We start from the raw sequence: 23,957 nt of genomic DNA, 5'->3' as shown, positions 1-23,957 counted from the left end.
TTAAATTATTATATAATCAGTTTTTCCAAATATAAATTCCAATAATATAATATGTTCATATTAGGTAATAACATCAATGTATTTTCTTTAATTTTATTATAAATGAAATGATATACTTTTTAATGAACACTTTCATCTACATAAAAAAGACTAAATTTACATAGATGAAATTATTATTTAAACATTCACAGAATTTCATTCAGTTGTAATTCATCTTCAATCTGATGAATTTTTTAGTAAAGCAGACAAATATCAGTTAGGAATAAGCAAATTCATTTCTGATTTTCTTGTAAATACAAGGTCTGTTTGGGAAGTTCACAAAATTTTTAAATTTTGCACTAACTGATAATTGAATCTGAATGCAGCTTGCACAACTCTCTAGCAGCAAGTTTTATGTACTATCTTCCAAAAGCAGTTTGTTCTATCTTCATTTGTTGTTGTGTTACGTTCATCTGTGTAAACACATGTTGATTGTGTTTTGCAATTTTCTTTCAGTGAGTGTAAGTGAGTGAAGAGCTTCTGAGACAGACTATGTCTGATGAAAATTTCATGAAAAACATCATCACTGAGGAGAGACATGGGTTGATCAGTATGACATGGAAACAATGTCAGCCATCAGAGCAGGTGGGAAAATCTTCACTGTGATCCAAAAAGGCACAACAAGGTTGGTTGAATGTGAAAGTCTTGCTCACTGTTTTGTTCGATTCTGGTGTCATTCAACATGAATAGTATCCAGAGGTGATGAAATGTCATCATGAAGCAGTGAGGAAGAAACGACCAACTGCTTGGAGAGAACAGCATCATGACAATGCACCTGCCCAGACATCACTGTTGATAACAGAAATTTTGGCCAAGAACTCTATGCCACTTGTACCCTAACCTTTACATTCACCAGACTAAGCCCCAACATACTTATTTTTGTTTCCCAAATTAAAATACACTTTCATAATTGCCATTTTGAATCCATTAATGCCGATAAGGAAAATTCTTTAGTGGAATTATCCCAAAGAAGCATTTCAGGAAGCATTTTTTTTCATGGCAGAAATGCTGGATTTGGTGCATAGACTCACAAAGGGACTACTTTGAAGACAACAAAACTGACTAGCTGCTAGGTAAAAGCAAACAACTTCTACTTGCAAAACTTGTGAACTTTCTGGACAGACCTTGTAAATTTGATTAGTCCTACTTACATTTGTATTATGAAAATAAAAAATATTTCATATTCATATTCATATATCATATTTAAAGCAAAAGATTCATGAAAAAAATATTTTGTAAAATCAATTGCTGAAATTGAATTTCTTCATTTATATAAGTAATGTTCAAAATAACCACTCAGTCGGTTTAACGAAACACAAAGTTTATATTTACAGTATAAATGTACAAAACAATACAAATTAGAGTCACAATTAAATATGCACAAACACTAATCCAACGACAACCGACTATTCCCGTACAAATTCGTCGAAAGAACTCCTTACGATCAAACAGACTTGTAATTAACAAAACCTCTGAGTCAGGAACAAGTTCGTACTCAACCACTAGGGTTTACTTTCCCCAGATTTCCGTAACGTCCAACGAGAGAGACAGTTAGAACTTCGGTAACGACGATCTTAATCCGATTCGATCCGAACCCAGCCGATCCCGATACAAACTCCCGTTCCCGCCGAAACTACTGCTTAAATAGTGTCCAACGTTCGAATCGTCCGCCAATCAAATTTGAATGTTTCCACAACGGCCGCCAACGGTCATTTCCCGCCAGCCAATCGTCCGTCTGTCGTCGACTTGAAACTCAACGGTTCTTCTAACGGTCATCTCTAACGGCCGATTCTAACGGCTTTTCCGTTATGAAAGTTTGTTATAATAAACCAGGGTGGAAATCGCTTCCCTGGGCGATTCCAAACCCTACACCTCCGCGGCCAAGGATCAAACTGTGCTTAGCTCAAGCCTGTTTGATCCAACAACACTCAGCAATTTTACAAATATCCGTTAGTGTGGACTGACCCTTAACTTCCGGTACAACCGGAAATGTTCACTCGCACCTACGCACAGAGATGCTTGCGGAACCTGACACGACACGATCAGTTCGATGTCCACACGCATTTTTACTACGATCTTATGCGTATCTTGATGCGATTTCCCTAGTCCGATCCACGACAAATATCCTTTAAAACTACTAGTCCGGGCGTCCCACGCTAAGAGCGGGGAACGTAGGGGAAAATCCCCGATCGGTTTGTGTTCCCGGCCGCGATCGTACACCTGACACGTAGGCAGAGCTATCGCTACTTTTCCGACGCTTATGCCCGAGCCGAATTCTATTCTGACCGTACCAGTCTGTATTCGGCAGACTTCTAGTCTGTCCCCGCGGCCCAACTGCTTTCTGCCGTTCTCTAAGCTTCTCCGGCGGTCACCCTCGCATTCTTCCCTTTCCAGCGCGTCGATTTTGTGGACCCAGTACGCTTCCCTGACCAAAATCGTACCCCCGACACTCAGTTCCTCCGCCCCTGCGAGCGTTGTAATGCGAACCGACGCACTGCTCAGGTACTCGTGCCAACTCTGCCAGTACCTTCGGATACCCGTCGCCGTTTCCCGACGGTATGAACCACGGTGAATGCCGCTCGTCACTTTCTGGCCGCCTGATTGTTCTTCCTGCGGGGTCTCGTAAGCTAGACCCAACATCCTTTCCCTCCTTTCTGGGAGTTTCACAGCTTGTTTAAAGGGTTTGCTGATACCACTATCCTGCCCTATGTTGTCTTTGGGAACCGACGCGTCTTTCCCGCCCCCGGCGGCTTCCAACGGTCGGGGGAGCGACCTATCTTGGACTTGGGCGTCCCGTAGACCTGACCCGTTTTCCTCACTGTCGCTAATTCTGCTGCCCGCCATCTCCGAAAGACGTTCCGGTTCCTTCCCCTTTTCCTGCGTATCTTCGTTCCGGTCAGCCACCTTTCAGTGATCCTCTTCCACTACAGGTACGCCCGGGGTCTGATTTACCGTGCACGCTACCGCACGCGCCACCTGCCCCCGTTCCTGCGATCCTGTGGGACCTTTCTTCCCCAATTCTTTCCCCAATCCCCAATTCCCCAATTCCAATTCTTTCTTCCCCAATTCTTTCCCCAATCCCCAATCGGGATCGTTACTTTATCAACCCGGTGACCGAAGGCTCCAACAAGTTGGCTTTTCTCCTTCATTCCCGTCACCGCTTTAGGGACCCATGACTCCCTTAAATCCGATGCTTCCGTTTCCGAAACGCCCTTAGCTGGGGGACCACTTCCGTCGCCTACTACCTCAGTTCCCTTCAGCGATCTCACGACTTCGGGTTGAATACTGTGAACCGCCTCCTCTCGTCTTGCCGCGACTCTACTAGGCTCTCTGATGTCTCCGTCTACCTGGACCTTTGCTACTCTGACCCTAGAGGTTCCCGTACTTGATCTGGCTACGTGCATGGGCCTTCCTTCTCCCCGCATTGCCTCAATCTGATCCCTTGCTTCCCCGCTGCCCGGTGGCCCAGAGAGTTTGGACGCTCTCACCTCCGCCACCACGCGGTCCGCTGCCTTGGGTTGCCTGCGTTCGGCCTCGTCGCCTACCCGCCTATCAGGACACCCTCTTTTCTGCCGGTCAGTTTCCCTTGGCCTATCCAATTCCCCCTGCGGCTTGTTTCCCGACGAGCTAGTTCTATCCCCGAAGTCGCGGTTCCCCTCGACCTTAAGTCCTTCGGATCGTGTTTGCCATCCCTGCCGCCTCGTATCGTCTAATTTTCCGGTGATCCCCAGTCGTAACTTAAGTCATTCTAACTCTATCTCTGCCCTCCTCGCCTCGGCCTTGGACCTGATTCTCCTCGTCTCTGACTCAATTTCCGCTCTTCTCGCTGCTTCTGCCTCTGCTTTTGCTTTGCTCGCCGCCTCAATTTCCGCTCTTCTCGCCTCTGCCTCAATTTCCGCTCTTCTGGTCGCTTCTTTGACTTTCGCGATCTCTGCGCGAAGCCTTGCCTTTTTGAGTTCTAGCGATTCCCTTGGCCTATCCAATTCCACCCACGGCTTGTTTCCTGACGAGCTTGCTTTATCCCCGAAGTCGCGGTTCCCCTCGACTTTAAGTCCTTCGGGTCGTGTTTGCCGTTCCTGTCGCCTCGCATCGTCTAATTTTCCGGTGATCCCCTGCCGTAACCTAAGCTGTTCTAATCTTATCTCTGTTCTCCTCGTCTCAGCTTTGACTTTTGCGGTCTCAGCTTTGACTTTTGCGATCTCGGCCCGTAACCTACGTGCTTCAAGTTCATGACTCGACCTGCTTATCCTACGCGACCTTCCCTGCTCGTCATCCTCCCAGTCCCTAGCCTCTAGCTGCCATGATTTCGCGCGTCTAGGCATCTCTGTGTGCTAGCGAGAAACAAATAATTTACCTGGGTCTAATTGCTGGTGATGCTCTGTACGTCTGCTTCTCTGTCGTAGCTCAGTTCTTCCGATTCTTTGGAGTTTAATCCAGGATAATCCGATGTAATCCAACGTAATCCAAAATATCCTGTCGAGACTGCGCCAGTAATGTTCAAAATAACCACTCAGTCGGTTTAACGAAACACAAAGTTTATATTTACAGTATAAATGTACAAAACAATACAAATTAGAGTCACAATTAAATATGCACAAACACTAATCCAACGACAACCGACTATTCCCGTACAAATTCGTCGAAAGAACTCCTTACGATCAAACAGACTTGTAATTAACAAAACCTCTGAGTCAGGAACAAGTTCGTACTCAACCACTAGGGTTTACTTTCCCCAGATTTCCGTAACGTCCAACGAGAGAGACAGTTAGAACTTCGGTAACGACGATCTTAATCCGATTCGATCCGAACCCAGCCGATCCCGATACAAACTCCCGTTCCCGCCGAAACTACTGCTTAAATAGTGTCCAACGTTCGAATCGTCCGCCAATCAAATTTGAATGTTTCCACAACGGCCGCCAACGGTCATTTCCCGCCAGCCAATCGTCCGTCTGTCGTCGACTTGAAACTCAACGGTTCTTCTAACGGTCATCTCTAACGGCCGATTCTAACGGCTTTTCCGTTATGAAAGTTTGTTATAATAAACCAGGGCGGAAATCGCTTCCCTGGGCAATTCCAAACCCTACAATATATAAATAAAATGTTTTGATGTCTTATTATTATTTTCATGTGAAACTCACACAATTACAGAAATTCTAATCTAGTTTATAAATTGAATATATAAATTATCAATATTTTTATATTGATAATTTATATATTCAATTAATAAACTAGGTTAGAATTTAAAGCAAGATTAGAATTAACAACTAGATTAGAAAAATTAAAGCAAAAAATACTTATAAATTTTTAAAAATTTATATTTTTGCTTTGTCCTATTTAAATTTAAAAAAATTAATGTTAACATAAGCTTTTCTTTCTTTTTAGGACAAGATACTGCAAGGCATAAAGACCATTTTAATAAATAATGTTTTGTCTTTAAAGACTGAACAAAGAATTGAATGCTGGTAGTCAATTAGGACAATTGATCACTATTATTCTGTGTTATATTTTGAATTACAGTACATTGTAAACTGCCTTCCAAAGATGTCACAAATTGACAAGCCAACACTTTCAAAAAACTTTTGAAAGAACTCATTTTCATTAATATTTATCTCGTGGTTAACGTGTACAGAAATTTTTATTGTACATTAAGAATTCATAATGAATTAATTGCTGATAAAAGATTTTAAACTTTACTTGTTCCTCATTGTTACATAATCTATTCATTTCACTGAATTATTATTTATATTTTATAAAACTTTGGATATTTATATATTTATTACCATTTTATTTGGTAATAATTACAATATTTGGATTGTTTTATGTTGTATAAGAAAAATTATGTATAAATAAGATATGATACACTAAAAGTTTTATATAAAAAAATCTTTTATTTTGGATTTTTCTTGGTGCTTTGATGTATTATAATCTTTAATGATTTGTAATTTATGAAATCATCAACAACAGAGAGGATTTCCATTTTTTGGTTTTATTCATTAACAAATATTTGATTTAATTGATGACGTCATGATAAATTTAATGCATATTCCAATTTTCAATATTCAGAATTAATTACATATTTTGCAATATCTTATAATTTTATAAAATGTAGATTATATATAACAATATAAGATAGTTGTGATACAGTACACTAAATTTTTAAATTAGACTGAACAAGAAGAATAACCTTTTCATCTGTGAAACAAATGATAAAAAATTTGAAAATTTTAAAGATTTCTCAAAGTATAATTCAAATCAAATTTTTGATGTAATATGCTAGATTTTTTAAACTTTCTGTCCTATGAACACAAAGAACACTTATAATTTTGTTATAATAATCTTGTCCACAATGGAAACAGCCATATAGTGAAGGCTAGAGCAACACATCCAGATCAACCTGAACATCCTGAAAAAGAAAAAGATAGGCTAAATTTGATATGTTACATAGTCTCTTTGCAACTGGATTTCTGCTCTATTACATCATATGTAGCAGAAAAAGCAAAAAAAAATGAAACTTGGGAGTAATCTTTCTATTATCAATAAGTTATTGACATAAAAGATAATCAGATGGCTGAGATGGTTAAGGCATCAGCATACCACTGTGAGGAACACAGGATTGGATCCAGGCAAGCAGAGCAGTATATTTGAGGAATGACATTCTGATCCATAAAATAAGTTATATGCCATATATATTAATACAGCTTAGCATAATGACAAAATTAAGAAATGTTTAATTTTAACTGATAATTCAGTCAGTAACTCAATTCAAAATCACTAGTCTATGTTATATATTTTTCTGGAAGATAATTTCATGCCAATAACCCATAGCGGTGTATATCCTACAGAAAATTGCTAGAATGGAAATATAATCTATGAATATCTTCCCCACTGTATACCTCGCATTTTCAGAGTGGCTATGGTTATTGAAAGCATGACACTGGTATACAGGTTTAGAAATAGTACTTTAAGCATTAAAACATTTTTTATACCATACGTCATTGTAGATGTAATTATAAAGTAAATGAAACAAAAAACAGGATATTGAAAGAGAAACTCAAATTACTTCACTTTATTACTGTTTATCTAATAATAATAATAATAACAAATAAAATAAACTCAAAATTACTTTCTAAACAATTATTTTTCTATCAACAATAATATGCAATGACACAGAACATAATTGTCTGGTAAAGCAGCTTTAACATGTCTGGATAAGCAAACTAATGACAGTCCATTTCAAATAAAACAGGTTATCATTGGCTTGCTTATCCAGCTGTATTAAAGCCATTTAACCAGGCAACATGCCCACAGCTAATGTTGCTTTAAATGACATTCATTGGTGGATTGTGATGGCCTGAACCTGAGAGCATTGGACAGTTTATTGACCTAGATTTTGAAGGTTCATATGATAATGTGCTTCATCAAGCATTAATAGAGAAATTGTAGGAGGTGGGCTGTGTATGTGGGATGTGGAACCACCCACATACACTGGCTTGGTTGATAAACTTTGTGAATGCATAACATGTTCATTAGAGTTGTTTTGATTGTGTCAGGGGTCCAGCAAAGTGTACCTTTGGAGTATGTTGGCCTCAATTGTATTCTCTCTACATGCTGCTGATCTGTTTAAACGTAAATGTAAATGATCTGTTTTATCAGCTGGCTTCTAGGTGTTAGCAGTCTTATGAATGGTTTTGAACTTTTGACTATATCTTCTACAGCTAGTGCAACACACTTTGGACTTAGTTTACACTTGGACTACTCGGTGAGATCTATGAAGCCTGACAAGTATATAACATTGGATTTTCCAAAAGTACGGTTTTATTGGCTCTTCTCGGGTGAAGCTGTTTTGCTACAGGTGCTTTCTGGTAAGCATTAGGGGTGGTCTTTTCTTCTAACTTCAGTTGGAGGGATCATTTTGAGCATGTTCATTTGAAACATGGTTGGGCATTGGGAATTTTCAATTAACTCACTTCACTGAGCCATGGATTCTGTTTGATGGATCTTCTCCACCTTGTAAGAGTCACAGTTGCATTGCTGTTATGCTGGGGAACTCATTTGTTTTGGATGCAGCTACAATAGATCAGTAACAGATGCATCTTGCACCTGTTTCGGATCTATTGTGTTATCTTGCAGCATAGTTTGCAGTTGCCTTGATTGAAACCCACTGTGGTTGTCTGGTAGTTTCATGGATATGACCCTCATTCTTCCAGGAAGTTGTATTAAAGCTTACATTTTACTGGTTTGGTTAAAATAAAATAAACATTCGATGAGGTTGGTCAAGCTGATCTGATAGCACACTCCATAAAATTAACATTTGATAGAATCAAATATTAATTTTGTTGTAAAATAAATTTTATAATTCTTAGAATCAAGTTGTTGTTGCACATGCGTGGTGGACATTGTCAATGTCCACCACACATGTGCAACAACAACACTACTTGTTAGGACTTTCGTCTGTCAGACAGACAAAAGTCCTAACAAGCACTTCACTACTATAGTGGAGCGTGCTAAAAATTCTAAAATATAGCAGGAGATTTATTTGACTAATGGTTAAAATTTAATAAACACATTTATCAACAAATTTAGCAGAAATATTTTTCTTAACACAACCAAAAAACTCCTATATTTGCCTATTCAAAAAAATGATTCCTTCAGGGCTATATTTTCATTTATTTATATTGAAGCACCTTGATTCATCATAGTTATTACAACTTTTCATGGATAACAGCCCCATTGTTCTTGTTTTATCGCAGGCATGTCATTGTAGTGGATAGAAATTATTGATTATCTTGCAGGCACATTCAAAATGCAGTGCATAAAGCATTCTCAATTCTGGTGGCTTGATGTATAACTTCAGCAGATAATGTTGCTCCTCAGATATCGGTGGATTCTTTAATGAGGTATATATGAGGCATTTTTCTTTGGGCGGTTACTGATGACCGTCTTCCATCTAAACAATTCTTTATCCAAGGGATCCATACCAACTACCCCTCTTTCAATCTCCTGTATGGAGGTTTCCCAACTATTTACAACATCTAGGACAAAATTAGGGCCTTTTTCTAGTACCTCCCTGATTTTCTTCGATATTTCTATCTGGTCCCATACTTTCGCTACTTTCAACACCTGGTATAACAAGGTGACGGCCGGATGTTTGAGCGATTAAGACTTCAGTCTACCACTCTGAGATCGATTTCGGGCTGTTGAAGAACACGGGGCGATCTGTATCTGGTGTGTCAAGACAGTCCAGCAGCCCAAATTGTGGATCTTCAGAAACCGACGATGGGTAAGATTAAAACGGCCCTCTATAAACAAAACAAAGAATCACCAGCTGCCATATATGCAAGTGTGATGAAATATACAATGAGCACGAAGATCTTTAATTAATGATCATCTTAGGTAAGAGTTAGCAATACTAAAATACGAGTGAGATTTGTGCGCAGATAATTTCTTACCACAGTAAATTTAACAGAAAAATTTATCACAAAACGATTATTGATGCTAATGTCTGAAATTCTATTTAATCCATGCAAGATGTGTGATACCAGAGCCCCTTCGGCCGCCAATTTAAAGTCTTTTAATCTTTAAAATTGGCGTTTCCACTTCCCGGGACGAGGACCCAGGGGTTGGATTTGTGGGAAGCGAGTGTTTGGGTTGTTTCATTGTGTCGAATTACACAGAACGTGGCGCTTAACGTGTAAGTGCGTGAGTGCGAGAATTCGAGTAAAGGTTAAACGGTGTATATCTTCGTGTACAGTGATGATGTGTCTGTGTGTGTGTGTGTGTGTGATCGAAGAACGTATTCGGCATGCCTATAAACAGAAAAACAGTAAATTATGATACGAGAATAAGATGTGTTAAAAAATGAAACAAAAGAGTTCTTACCATCGAAGATTTCGGAAAATATTCATATGTCCACTTGGTCCTCTTCGTGGTAAAGTTGGGAAGGGAGAAGAATCTCCCTCCCAAATGTTCCTACAAAACACAAAGACAGTGAGAAAAGCAGAAGTTGATTCATTCATTACCTAAGGGGAAGATTATTACCTTTATTACCTTTCAGACAGTCTTTCTTCCCAAACAGTGTTACGAGAAGAGCGAAAGACCTGACCTAGCCTAGCCTAGCCTAGCCTAACCTACCCTAACCGGAAGCTCAATCCTCATAACAGCTGTTTGGGAAGAAAGGTAAGCCGAATGTCGATTCCGGTGAAGAAACGTGTCACGTCCGGGTGGTCACAATCGGGAGTCAAATCCGTTCTCGTCGACCGAGTGTCACGTTCGGGAGACAAGTCCGTGGGTCACGTCCGGGAAAAGGTGTCGAGTCCGGGTGAAAAGTGTCTAATCCGGTAAAGATTAAATAGAAAAAAATTAATTAAATTTAAGGTTTTAGTTTTAAATGTTAGTACGACAAGAGGAAAAAAAAAATTAAAAAAACCTCTTGCCTTCTTATACTACATTAGTAAATTGAAACTAAAACCTTAAATTTAAATGATACTTCAGAAGTAGCAAAGGAAAAAGTCGTTCACATCTCTTGCGAAGCGACGCTTTTTCCTTTGCATCCTTGCCCACACCGAACGAGAGGATCCCACTCGTTGGAAAAGGGAGGAATGATCGAAACATTCCTCCCCTCCCAGTGCGGCAAAGATGATGTCGTCAACATGGAGAATTTTCACTTTTCGGAACAAGTCCGAACAGCGAAATGCCTCCTCTCTGTTCAACGCGGAACAGAGAATGCTGTCGACATCTTCTATTCCTGAAGTCGTTTCCGTGAGGAAAGAACCCCTTCCGCAATTGATGGAAGAGAGTTCCTCTCCCCGCTCAAAGGGGGAAAAGGCCCTCTCTTCATCCATTGCGGAAGGAGAACGCCCTTCACACTTCTTCATCTTCTTAGGCCGCAGCCACTGCCAAAACCGCCAGTTCTTCATTCTGTAAAGAAAGAAATATATATATATATATATATTAATGGGATTCGGATATACTTAACGCAGAAAAAGTTCACGACGAATCGGAATTCGGATAGCTCGCGTTAGATCCTAGCGGAAATTGCTAGAACGTTCCAACTGTATTTGCAGTAGAGACGACCGACCCGGAACGAAGAAACTCTCTTACATGTAATTTGTATTTGTACGACGGAAAATTAAAGACACGCCGCACGTAGCCATGCGGAAAAGGCACTCGAGCCCAAGTCGTAACAAGTGTTTCGTTATAGAGCAATTTACCCTAACGTGTATGTCGCATAAATGCAACGACGGCATTTAAAAGAGTTTCGTGCAAAGAAATTGCCAACGAGCCGTCCAAAACACAAGACAAACGTACGAAGAAGCGAAACGTGCCCACAGCCGAACTCGCCATTCGGGACACGAACGTTTAAGTGGCACAAAGCATTGGCAGAGGGTTACGTAAGTGTGGAAGATCGACTGCACTCAGAAAAGACCACCTCGTGGAAAGACACAAAGAGCCTAAGGAAAAGAATTCTTTGTGTCCAGCCTGTATAGATAACTGTCAAGTGTATTAGTATTAGACGTGTTTGCAGACAATTTAATTCTGGCAAAATAAGCCATTGAAAAGCGTTGTAACTAATACATAAATTGCAATGGAGGAGTCGGAGGTCAAAGGGCGAAATTTTTGACCTGTCGAAGGAACATCCCATGCTTCAGAATGCCGTCTCCGTCCATCAATGTTACCAGAATATATTTCGGTTAAAATTACGATGGAATTCGTATTTAAAGTTAGTATTAAATTTTTAATTTTTAATTGAATTTCTATAAATAATCCTTATTCTTTGACAGTGTTTATAAAATATAAATGAATTAATTACGAAAATAAACCAATGAGCAAATACTTAATCTGTTTTCGGCGCTTCGGTCGCTTTCCAATGTGGCGGCTTGTTTAAAAGTCCTAATTCACAAGCGACGGCAGATTTAAACGCAAATACGCCGGCCGATGCCGTCTCCGTAAGTTGGATTAAACGAAAAGAAAATAAAATCTTACAGCTAGCTAAATTCTAATTAAAATCTTACTTTGTGTACTGTCGGCGTCCAAAAGTCGTCTTAAAACCACTTCGGGTAGCAAAAAACACCGAGAAAAGGCAAAAAACACACCGAAAACAGGAGCAAAGAGCGCACACGTCCGCCCGGCAAGCGAAAAACGTGCAAAGTGACGCAAAATCGTGTTGCAACAATACGCGTTTCCATAGAAACATAGAAACGGCAACAATTGCCGTTTCTATGGAGATTAGAAAGCGCTTAACGAATTCGAATGCGATTGACGTAATGGATTCTTTTTGAATTTTAAGGCTAAATATCTGCATTTTTTACGTTTCTATCCCCCGAATGACGACGGATTGGGATCGAGAGACTCCCTATCGCCCTCCGCCTTCCGTTTCCATTCTCCACAAGGGGTTAGAAGCAAGATTTTCTATAATCGAACGTCATCTTTACCTCGCCACCCCCCCAAAACTAGAACAAATCATTCCTCTCGTTCGTCCAGTATTCTCCGATTGACCGACAGCGCAATTTTTGCTAAATTTCGTAATATTTCGTTTATCCGACGCCATTTTAAAAGCGGTTACCTGACGTCATCGGACGTTGGTTATATGAAATATGCGTGTTATAGTTTAGTTACGTAAACGTTAATTAAAGTGACTTATATATTGAATAAGCGAATTTTATGAATTTACCTGCTTCAAAGAAAATGTCGTGTACGTATTCTACACCAAGGAATCAAAATATTATACTTGTTTTTGTACGGAAATGGAGAAAAGTGCTGGGCCTACCTGCTCGAAACGAATGATTTAATTTTCTTTTTATTGTCAAAAAACCCGGCAACGGGTTGCGCGACTTCCTCGGCTGTTACTTAGAAAATAACTTTTGTGTTATTAACTACGATATAATAAATAGAGAAGTGTGTGTCGCCGTCTGTAATGTGATTTTGTTATAAAAACAATTTCTGATCTTATTAATATTTCATCATGTCCAGGAAATTTCTTAAAAGATAAATTCAATAAGTATATACTTTTTGGGATACTATAGATTTCTATCTATGGAATTTCGGGACTTTGAGTATATATCTGAATTGAGGGGACCGAGACGAATTCAACGGTATCCTACTTTTGGACCGGAGACGAATAATAAGAAAGTAATCATAGTTCTTATGTTATCAAACCGTTTTAATGCTTTCATACAGACGGCACCGTAGTTGCTGGTTCTGTCATCTCGCGGTAAAGTCTGCAAACAGATAAAAAAAAAAAAAAAAAAAAAACACCGCTGAAAGGCAAGAAATTGCACGAACAGTCGAACGCCACTTCCTTTTTTTTCTTTTGTTGACACTGGCGTAGCGTGGGTGTGAGCCGCCCGAAGCGGAGGAAAATTTCGCCGCCCCCTTATTAAGGTATTTTTACAAGATATTATTATTTATTGTGAAATTTTGCCGCCCCCTGAAAGTGCCGCCCCTACTACGCTACGCCACTGTTTGTTGAAGAACTACCGTGAATCAATAACTACAGTAGAGAGTCGTTCATCCGAACACCGGTTATCCGAACGCTTTCCAGTCGGACTGTGTCGTGCTGAATCGAACTTTTTTGATACTAGATTTACTTCTGATGTATAATTTTTATGTTTATATATTTTTCAATATATTTATTTTGTTTGTACAAAATAAAGAAATAATTTCTAACGATACAATAGCCTCGATTTTATTATATTAGTTTTCGTTAGGCTTAAAATCGACGAAAATTCAACACGAAGCGACACGCAACGGAGAAAAATTTCAACATCGGACAGCTTAATATATTTTTTCGTACATAATTGGTTATCCGAAAAATCAGTTATCCGAACAACTTCAGTTCCCAATTGATTCGGATAAATGACTCTACTGTAGTGACGTTAAACAATCGGCGGCCTGCCGGCGGCTCTTCTCCCGGGGGGAGTATGTCGGGAGCACGAACAGTCTAACGCCAGTTCCTTTTTTTTCTTTTCAAGCATCGCGACTTTCGATCGCGATAGCGCGGTCGGCTCGTTGTACTAGCCGACCGCGAGCGAAAGCGAGACTGAGGGGCCGTAGCCTCCGAGATCGACTAGCGAGGACGTGCGAAAACTGTAGACGATCAGCGTGCAGTGATGGCTCAACATCTGCCACTGTTGAAGGTATATATGGCCGACTTGCCGGACTGCCTGTTAAACACGCGATAGGCTTAGCGGAGAGAGCGACGCGACTTCCGGTCATCGCGCGAAAAAATAAATAATGTCTTTTTATTTTTTTAAAGCCACATAGATTCATGGTTGTAGATTAATTTAATAAAACATTTTATATTTAATTTTAATCATTCAGTAATTATATAGATTATGTAACTGTTAATTAGAAAAAATAACTGAATGAAAGGTCAAAGAAGCTTTGTCATTCGATCCTACTGATCTTTAGAACTAAGCAGACAAACACGAACAGTAACAAAAAACTTTATTAAAAAGGTGAGAACTGTCACCGACATCCTCGGCCAACATCCAGGCAAAAACCCGCGAACTTTCGCGCCTCCTTTTTTCTTACAAGTTGCCAGCCAACTCTCGTTGGCAAGTATTGCCAGGCAGTGTTCAAGATCTCTGGCGCTGGCGGCCACAGCTACTCCCCCGCCAGTGTCTGCGACACGAAACGAGCGGGAAAAAATACATGTCGGCCAGAGCGTGTGGTAGTTTGTCGCGTTGGGGCTGGATTGTCTGTGGTACGTTTAGTTGGCGATGGTCTTGGCATTGGAGACGTTGGGGGTAAGTGGTCCGACTCACTCGCTGCGAGAATAAAAGCCGGTTTCAGTCGATCAATAGAAACTACAGTTTCTTTCCCTTTTATGCATAGAGTGAATGTCTTGCTACCACGTGACACGACTACGTAGGGTCCATCGTATGGAGGCTGCAAGGGCTTCCGTACAGCATCATTGCGAAGAAATACGTGGGAACATGACTGCAGTTCTTTGTGAATAAATGGGTTACTAGTTGATTCAATACGGGAAAGAGCATCATCAGCTGGAACGTTATCGATCCCTTTTATGTGTCTGATGTCTGTTGAGAATTGTCCTATAAAGTCAAGGTGTCTCAGCTGACGGGGTGTACACTTATCGTGTCGTTGCTGGAAGGCAAACGTTAATGGTTTATGGTCTGTGTAAATGGTGAACTGTCGTGCTTCCAGCATAAACCGGAAATGTTTCACAGCCAGATACACAGCCAGAAGTTCTCAGTCGTATGCAGAATACTGACGCTGAGAGTTACTCAGTTTGCGGGAAAAGAACGCCAGTGGCTGGAGACCTTGTGCTGTAACTTGATGAAGGGCAGCGCCCACAGCAGAATCGGATGCATCGACGTGAAGTGCAAGGGTAGCACTCGGTGAAGGATGATGTAGTAAGGTGGCATCTGCTAATTGTGACTTACATGACTCAAATGCCTGAATCGAATTGTCAGTCCATTTAATCTCGCGCTGGTCGTTTTTCTTTGCTCCTTTAAGTAGGTCGTGTAAAGGAGCTTGGTGATGGGCCGCATGGGGTAGGAACCTACGATAGAAGTTCAAGATGCCTAAGAACCTTCTCAGTTGTTTGAGGGTCTGTGGTCGCTTCTGTTGAGTTATGGCAGATACACGTTCTGGAAGTGGCATAACGCCGTGGGGAGACACCATGTATCCTAAGAATGATACATGTGGGGCAGCAAAAGTACACTTGGATGCATTGATTTGCAGACCGTACTTGTCAAGGCGTTGAAACACTTGCCGCATGTGCATCTTATGTTCCTCCCACGAAGTGCTAGCAATGAGGATGTCATCTAGGTATGAAAAACAAAAGTTTAAGCCTTTCAAAACTTCGTGCATGAATCGTTGGAATGATTGGGCTGCGTTGCAGAGACCAAAAGGAAGGAAAACGAATTCAAATAGCCCAAATGGCGTTGTAATGGCTGTCTTTGGCACATCATCTGGGTTAACTGGTATATGATGGAAGGCTCTAACCAAATCGATCTTGGAAAATATTCGGGCTCCGTGTAGACTTTGACCAAAATCGTGGATGTGTGGCACTGGATAGTGATCGGAAACAGTTATCCTATTCAGGGCACGATAGTCTCCAGTAGGTCTCCAATCGTTACGACCCTTCGGCACCATATGGAGGGGAGAAGCCCAGTTGGACTTTGATGGTCTGCATATACCTAACTCCATCATGTGCTGGAATTCTTGCTTTGCTACTTGCAGCTGAGCCGGATGCAATCTACGGGGTTTGGCAAATACGGGTGGACCGTGTGTCTCGATATAATGCACTGTGTTGTGCTTGACTTTATCTGAAAACGGTCGAGGACGAGTGAGATGTGGAAAGTCCTTGAGGATATCCTGCATTGGGGAATTGCTGATTATAGTTTTGACTGAAGTAGGTGGTCCTGTATAATATCTTCCTCGTGTAGTAAGGGAAGTCAGGGGGTCGACCAGTAATCTGTTTCTGATGTCGAGAATGAGTCCAAAGTTGGCCAAAAAGTCTGCACCGATTATAGGCTTCTGCACATCAGCTATGGTAAATTCCCATCTGAAAGAACGTCTTAAGTTGAGGTCAAGTTCTAGCACCTTTGTTCCATACGTCGAGATTTTAGAGTCGTTGGCAGCATACAATTCAACCTTTGTAGGCTGATTCTTAGTGCGATTGGGAATGATCGATAAATCTGCTCCAGAATCAATTAAGAAATTTAGGCCAGTTTTGTTGTCATACACAAACAGACGGCTATATTTAGGAGCCAGGCTGGACCCACAGGCCGTTACTGCGGCTGGCTGCGCTCGTTTCCCTGATCAGCAGTTCGGTCGAAGGAACACGGCGAACGACATTTCCTAGCAGCTGATCCAAACTTATCATGGTAGTAACAATATCCCTGACGGTTGAGGCTTCTTCCTCGAGGGCGTGAACTAATGCGATACCTCGAATTCGGGTCATGTCGGTTTCTCTCTCTACTACGATAACGGGGACGAGCAGTACGCGATACATTAAGTTCTGCAACCTTCGTTGTGAGTTCTAAAATCTGCATTTCGAGATTTTTGATTACGGGATTGTCGGCTTCTAAGTTGATGCTGGCCAGTTGGGTTGGTTCTGTAAGTTCAGCAACCTTGTCAGCAAGGATGGCTAGCTTGTCTAGTTCATCACCGCTAACAGCCAGAACTGTCTGAATATTTTTGGGGAGACGTTGGAGCCACAAGTTTCTAAGAAATTCTTCGGTAATCTTGCCCGCTGAAAGCTCCCTCATTTTACGGAGTAAAACGCTGGGTTTCTGATCCCCTAACGCCAGATCTTCAAGCAGAATTTTAGCCTCTTTAGCAGCGGAGTTCTGAAAAATTTCGAGGAGTCGATCTTTGAGTTTAGTAAACGGAGCCTCGGCTGGACGGTCAAATACTAAGTCACTGACGTTAGATAGAATCTCCGCGTCCAGGGAATTGATTAAATAGTTGTACTTAGTGTTCTCACTTGTAATCCGATTAATGGCAAAAGCTGCGTCTAGCTGCACAAAAAATAATTTGATGTTGGTTTTAGTGAAGATAGGCATTTTTGCCTGTACACGTCCGATTTCCAACTCGTTCTGTTCCGCCATTTCGGGCGCCTAACTATGCGGGTAGAAGGAAAGCGGGATAGTCTTTGATTAGGCTTAGCCCGAGTCACGCACTCTTAGTCGTCTTATTGAATTTACGATTCAGAAACTGATCATACCTGCATGTCCTGTTAAAAATGTTCCTTCAAAGACATAGAGTTGTTCACTATCCAATTCAGTCGAAAGTCCAGGTAGTTCGTTAATCGCATCACGTTCGGGTCACCACTTTGTCATTCAATCCTACTGATCTTTAGAACTAAGCAGACAAACACGAACAGTAACAAAAAAACTTTATTAAAAAGGTGAGAACTGTCACCGACATCCTCGGCCAACATCCAGGCAAAAACCCGCGAACTTTCGCGCCTCCTTTTTCTTACAAGTTACCAGCCAACTCTCGTTGGCAAGTGTTGCCAGGCAGTGTTCAAGATCTCTGGCGCTGGCGGCCACAAAGCAATAGCATATTTGCATAGTAAGTCGTATGCTGTTTTATTTTGTCAATGTGCTGTACTGTTGGAGATTTTGTACAAAGTTGGTCACGGAATGTCATGGAATTTAAAACAAAAATTTGAGTATGAACCCTGTATGTAGTTAATCCTGCCCCTTTAATTATCTTAATGTTAATGAATACAGCAAGAATTAATAATTTATTTAAAGTAATAAATTTTAAGTAAAAATAAACCAATTTTTAACGAATTTCGGAAAAAGCATATTTTTGACCAGATATTTAGTTTATGTTTAACCAAGCCTATTATGGGTTCGGCTAGCGGCTGGGAAGTGAAGGACATAACCAGACGGACCACCCCCCAAAATTTCCTGGAAATTTACCAACTCGTCTGGATTCGAATCCGGTTCCCCACAGCGATAGGCTACCACCTTGACCGCTCGACCAATCCGCCCAAGTCCATGTAACTGGATATCATTACATCGTCTGTCGATTGTAACGCCGCGAAATTAGGTCTTATATGTAATATTAAGTTATATTTTGAGTAAATTAATTTGTCTTCAAATACAGCAATTGCATTAAAGTTGTTTATTTTATAAAACTTTAAATACAGTGCTTCATATTGTAGTCAAAACATAAGAACAAACGTGCTTCTGGACTATCAGAAATATCCCTAGTTCCATAAATTTCTGATAATGGTCCGAGCGGTCAAGGTGGCAGCCTACCGCTCTGGGGACCCGGGATCGAATCCGAGCGGGTCGAAAATCCCCAGGAATTTTTCGGGGGTGGTCCGTTCGGATATGTCGGGCCTCGTCCCTCACCACCCGGTCGCCCCATTGTGGGCCTGGCCGAACCCATAATGGGCCTTCTAAAAGAGGCCCTCTTAGTGCCCACAGGGCGGAAAGAGTTAAAAAAAAATAAAAAAAAAACTTCTGGACTATCAGAAATATCCCTAGTTCCATAAATTTCTGATAATTGAGTTTCCACCATATATATAAATAAAAATTTACTTCCACAGAAAACAGTAATAAATAAAATCTAAAAACTTAAATCTTAAATATAATTTTTCTTCCAACGAATTATTTTTCGAATAATTTTTCGTATTTTATTTTTAATTTCTACCGCCAGGAGGACGACTTTTAATGAGGCGAAGGCGGTACTTATGAAATTTCAGTTGAGTTGTTAACTGTCAAGTTGATAAGTTAGAATGTATTTGTTCAGTTTGCTAAATATGTAAATAGACCAAAACAATCGAAATTTATTATTACAAAAGGGAATTAAGACTTTTGGATAATTTTAAAAGGTGTGGATGGTTGTAATTACTAAATTAAAGATTATTATACAGTTTATTTGCCTTTAGTCGGGAAACTAATTTAACGATATTATTATTATTATTTTGTTTTTTTAATTTGGAAGTTTCAACGATTTGAAAATGACAGACCTACCATCAAGACTTTATACTTGGGCAAGTAACGAAATGAAATTTTCTCCTACACCCGATTGTAAATATACATTAAATCCAAATGATTTAAAAGAGTAAGTAATCTATTCGGCTCAATTCCAGCTTCAAATGAGACGGTTGGGACCTTAACAGAATTATAGAGTGTACTCGTACCAGCAAAAATGTCAATGGAACCATATCTGTACGTGTGAGATATTAGCCTCCAAAGGTCGGTTTTTACCTTGAACCAATACTTCTGCCTGTTCTCCGTGCTCTGCATTGGTCAAGGCTCACTATTGCTGTTCTTAACTGATGCTTCGCATGTAGTCGTATGCTTTGGTGCTCCATGTTGTTTGCACATTATTGCAAACTAGCACCCCCTAAAACTATATACCAGTAATGTCAAGTACTCCACAGTCGAGTGGGCTACTCAAAGTGGGCATAGTCATGTGGGCTAAGTAGTTAAATTTGATAGTCTTGGCAGAGCAATGCAACTCCTGATGTGTGCATCCTGGAAGTAGGCTGATTTTGGGGGCTATATCTCACAAAGGGTCATGTGTAGAGGTATGGTACCTTCGACTTCTTTGCTCCTATGGGTATTGTATACAGCTCTGATAAGATCCCAACCATCTCGTTCAGAGGTGTAAGTGTATGAATAAAGTATACATAAATCACATATAGAATAATAAATTATTTTATTTTTATTTTATTTATTTTTGGTGAAAAGTAGGTAAATTACACAGAAATTTGATGTTGCTAATTTAATAATTTTGAAGGAACTTAACAAAGGTTTAATTTAATTTAATTTTATAAATAGTTTTTTTTTTTAAATAACATTTGATTTATTTAAACCCAAATTTTATGTGTGATTATGTAGACTGTAACTGAAGTGAAAGATAATTTAAGCCAAGATTTGTGAGTTTTCTTGATAAAAACTTGCATTTTTTGTTTATTATATAGATAATATATAGAGAATGTAAATTTTTATATTTGCTATGATTCTGATTAATTAAATGAGAACAGAGTATTTTTGTTGATGAAATTGCAGTTCTGAATGAGGGATTTGGACCCCAAATTTTAGACCTAAACCAGGGTTGTCCAACCTTTTTTCATATTGGACCAAATTAGAAATTTAGGTATATTTTGTGGGCCACAAAGGTACTTTATAAAAATATATGTTTTTAAAAAGTTCAAAATGTGAATATCAAATTTTAATAACAAATATATATAATTACAAAAAATACTGTATTATTGACAGTAAAAAAATTATACTCATAAAAAAAAATAAATTCAATGCAATTTTTGACATTGTCTTCCTCTTATAATAATGTCAATATCTGCTTTTATGGTAGTAGTCTTAATTCTAACAATGTTAGTTAAATGGGAATCACTCGACCTATTTCTTTCAGCCATTTTGACGTTTTTCATGCACGAAAAGAATTGTTTGCAACAGTATGCAGTTTGCAAGTCTCCCACATGCACTAGATAAAACAGTTTTCTAACACCAATTTCATCATTAAGACATCAAAGTGTATCCAGTGAACGAGAATAATTTTTATGACACTTTACCAAAATAAATGAAAATATATCTAAAAGATTTAGGGTTCAATGGGCTGCATAAAAGTATTAAGTGGGCTGCAGGTTGGACATCCTGTCCTAGATGATCAAAAATGTCAAAAAAAATCATATCCCTACTTGTGATCCTTGGAGAGATATTTGCCTCCAAAGTTTTTGTAACATTACTTGTTAAACACACAATTTGCTTAATGGAGCATGCAGTGTGACTCTTGCACTTCAGTAGTCAGTGCAATGGAATTTCTCTTTTTATGAGCTTTTATCTGTCTCTAGTAAAGTGGAAAACAGTTGATTTTTAGCCTTGTTTTGAGAATTAGTTCCTTTAATGTTTAATTTTATTTTGTTTCCTTTTTGTCAATATGACAACTATAGGAATTTACTCAGTTGATAGTGGGGCTAGTTTTATGTGGGACATCTTGTATAATGTATAAGTGGATATACATAAATGTTACATATTATAATTAAAGTAAGAACAAAATTAATAATAATCAATTAGACCAATGGTTCTGAAACTTTGAAAGATCATGTACCCTTTTACAAAAGAGAGTTTTCAGCTGTTAGCTTTGTCATTAATTAATAAACTCAATAATAATAAGCATCTGAAATGTCTTATATTATTTTTTGATTTTGTTAATTTGAAAAGTTTTGTTAAAATAACAGAATTAATAAATTATAGAATTTAATAAAAAGAACTAACTTTTTATTTTTTGAAACACCATTAAAATATAGCATATTAAATATGAGCAATTATTTATTGTAACATTGTCACAATGCCAGGCTGCAATTCTTCATCATATTTTTAATTTATTTAATTTGAAACACATTCTCTTCACCTCAAATTAGCACTGTAGTGGTTTGCCCCTGTACATCATACTTTTCCTTTAACAATATAGTTGTGTCAGTCATCTATCTAACTCCTTTCAGGGGAAAAATTTTTGAATTGAAATAACATAATTTCCAGTTTGCATTGGAAGTTCATATATAGTTAATTGGAGCCTCCTGCTCCTAAGGTTTCCATATCTGGTTTTGACTTTCATGTATCTAACTTCATTCTTGAGATTGACGGATGGACGGACAAATAACAGAATTTACAGGCCTACAAATTTTTAAAATTGTGGCTCAATAATATACAAATTTATTACATTTCATTTAAAACTTAATATAGTTTTAAATAATATTTTAAAATATTTGCTAAGTAATAAAATAAAAGCATATTTAGAAAATGGACCTGTGGTCCCCAGGTCCATTTTCTAAATGTTTAGTTTCACCTGTGAAACCCAGTTTAGTTTCATAACCACTGTGTTAGATCTATATCATGAAACATTCTATTAGATTTGAGAACATTTATATCTGATATCAACAACATTTCTTTCATTTCATGCGTTGGTAATGCCATTATGGCATTACCAACGCATGAAATGAAAGAAATGTTGTTGAAGTTACTAGCCATTGTTACTAGCCATAATGTAAAATGTTTTAAATGTTCCTGTTTACATGTTCTAAACACAGTACAGGTAACCCCCATATAACACGGGAGTTGTTCTAAAAAATTGCCGTGTTATGCGAATCCGTGTTACACAAAACAAAGAACTAGTAAGAAAATGGGGGGTTAGGTTCCAAAAATTAAAAAACATGCTATTATATTTTCATAATTAAGATAATTATTTTTATCAAAATTTTCTTAAGAAGTGATCGCTAAGCACTATTAACCGAAAATTTTTTTCTACATAATGGTCCCAATGATTCAATGCTTAAAAACCGGTGACGGAATAAAGCAAGTATGGAATAAGGGAAAAACATCTGGCAACATGAAAGAAGTTTTGGTAAGGACCACATGTATCGACAGAAGGCGGGAAAATAAAATTTACATACTGTACTTAAGTTCATGAAAATTATGCATGAAAATCTGATAGTACGAAAAATTTCAAATGAGGTATCTTTTGCACTTAAAAGCTTTATCGCGTTTATTGAACGGGGATTTTCCTATTTTCAAATTAGATAAAGTTTGCTTTTAATAGTTTTTATTACATTTCATGTTGTACAAGGGTTTACCCAATTCTTGAACTCTGTGTCAGAGTGAATCCGTGTTATACGGGGATGGTCCCAATTCTCAAACTGTGTTAGAGTGAATCTGTGCTATAGAAGTGCCGTGTTATACGGGGGTTACCTGTACACAAATTCTTTAAAACACAACAAAAAATACTTGAAATTTATTTTCTCCACAATTGGGCAACACTCTGGTACCCGACAATTAATAAGCACAACACTGGTTTTGTACCAGCCACATAGCTACACACACTAGTCAGCACTGACCCGACACACCAAAGGGAAGTGCACATTCTCTCTCTAGGCGGGAAAATCTCCCCCACATTCTTAAGCATACGGTTACATAAACACACATGACAATTCTGTTTAATTGTATATCGAACTTAATGCATAACACATTAGTAAGATTTCAGTATGAATTTTTTATAGGTATTTTTAGTATAGGTATTGAAAATATATGATACAATTATGCTATTGTTTTAAAGATTTAAAATTTATTAAAAAGGAAATAGCTATTATATATTATTTTATTTGATAGAGAAATTGAATTTGATTTCTTTGATATTTATTCATTTGTAACATGAAAATATTTGAAATCACCAATAGTATAAGTTCTAAAAATAACTTTTTTTGGTTTTAATAAATATAATATTAAAATTGAATAAAGTTTCTAATAATTAATAATTTTTAAAATAATTATTTTATTTTATTATTAAATTGAAAATTAATATTTTACATAAAATTGATGTGAATAATTTCATATAGCATTTGTGAAGGTGAAAATGCAAACATCTGGAAATATTGTATTCAGCACATTGCATCTTTGAAGTAAGTGTTA

The 23,957-nt window shown here is 38.6% G+C and overlaps 3 protein-coding genes across 5 annotated transcripts in view; 2 read left to right on the top strand and 1 right to left on the bottom strand.

Moving 5' to 3' along the window:
* Window positions 1-5,841, top strand: part of LOC136975896 (cell adhesion molecule Dscam1-like) — a 124,501-nt gene extending 118,660 nt beyond the window's left edge. For all 3 annotated transcript variants that reach the window (XM_067271058.1, XM_067271059.1, XM_067271057.1), the window contains exon 35: window positions 5,422-5,841. In XM_067271058.1, coding sequence (XP_067127159.1) covers window positions 5,422-5,462 — 41 coding nt within the window. In that variant the 3' untranslated portion in view covers window positions 5,463-5,841. The remainder of the gene's footprint in view (window positions 1-5,421) is intronic.
* A 10,955-nt stretch (window positions 5,842-16,796) lies between these two features.
* On the bottom strand, window positions 16,797-17,618 carry LOC136975926 (uncharacterized). Its single transcript, XM_067271091.1, has one exon. It carries the CDS (start codon window positions 17,616-17,618, stop codon window positions 16,797-16,799), a length of 822 nt encoding a protein of 273 aa, XP_067127192.1.
* A 1,660-nt stretch (window positions 17,619-19,278) lies between these two features.
* LOC136975940 (putative leucine-rich repeat-containing protein DDB_G0290503) overlaps window positions 19,279-23,957 on the top strand; it is a 30,475-nt gene continuing 25,796 nt past the window's right edge. The window contains exons 1-3 of the mRNA XM_067271111.1: window positions 19,279-19,360; window positions 19,474-19,593; window positions 23,885-23,947. Coding sequence (XP_067127212.1) covers window positions 19,490-19,593; window positions 23,885-23,947 — 167 coding nt within the window. The 5' untranslated portion in view covers window positions 19,279-19,360; window positions 19,474-19,489. The remainder of the gene's footprint in view (window positions 19,361-19,473; window positions 19,594-23,884; window positions 23,948-23,957) is intronic.

The sequence above is a fragment of the Centruroides vittatus genome, unplaced genomic scaffold, assembly GCF_030686945.1.
Source record: "Centruroides vittatus isolate TY-2023 unplaced genomic scaffold, ASM3068694v2 contig_391, whole genome shotgun sequence".
In the NCBI taxonomy this organism is placed as follows: Eukaryota; Metazoa; Arthropoda; class Arachnida; order Scorpiones; family Buthidae; genus Centruroides; species Centruroides vittatus.
Note: the sequence above shows the minus strand (reverse complement) of the source record. Positions and strands in the feature narration are given on the sequence as shown.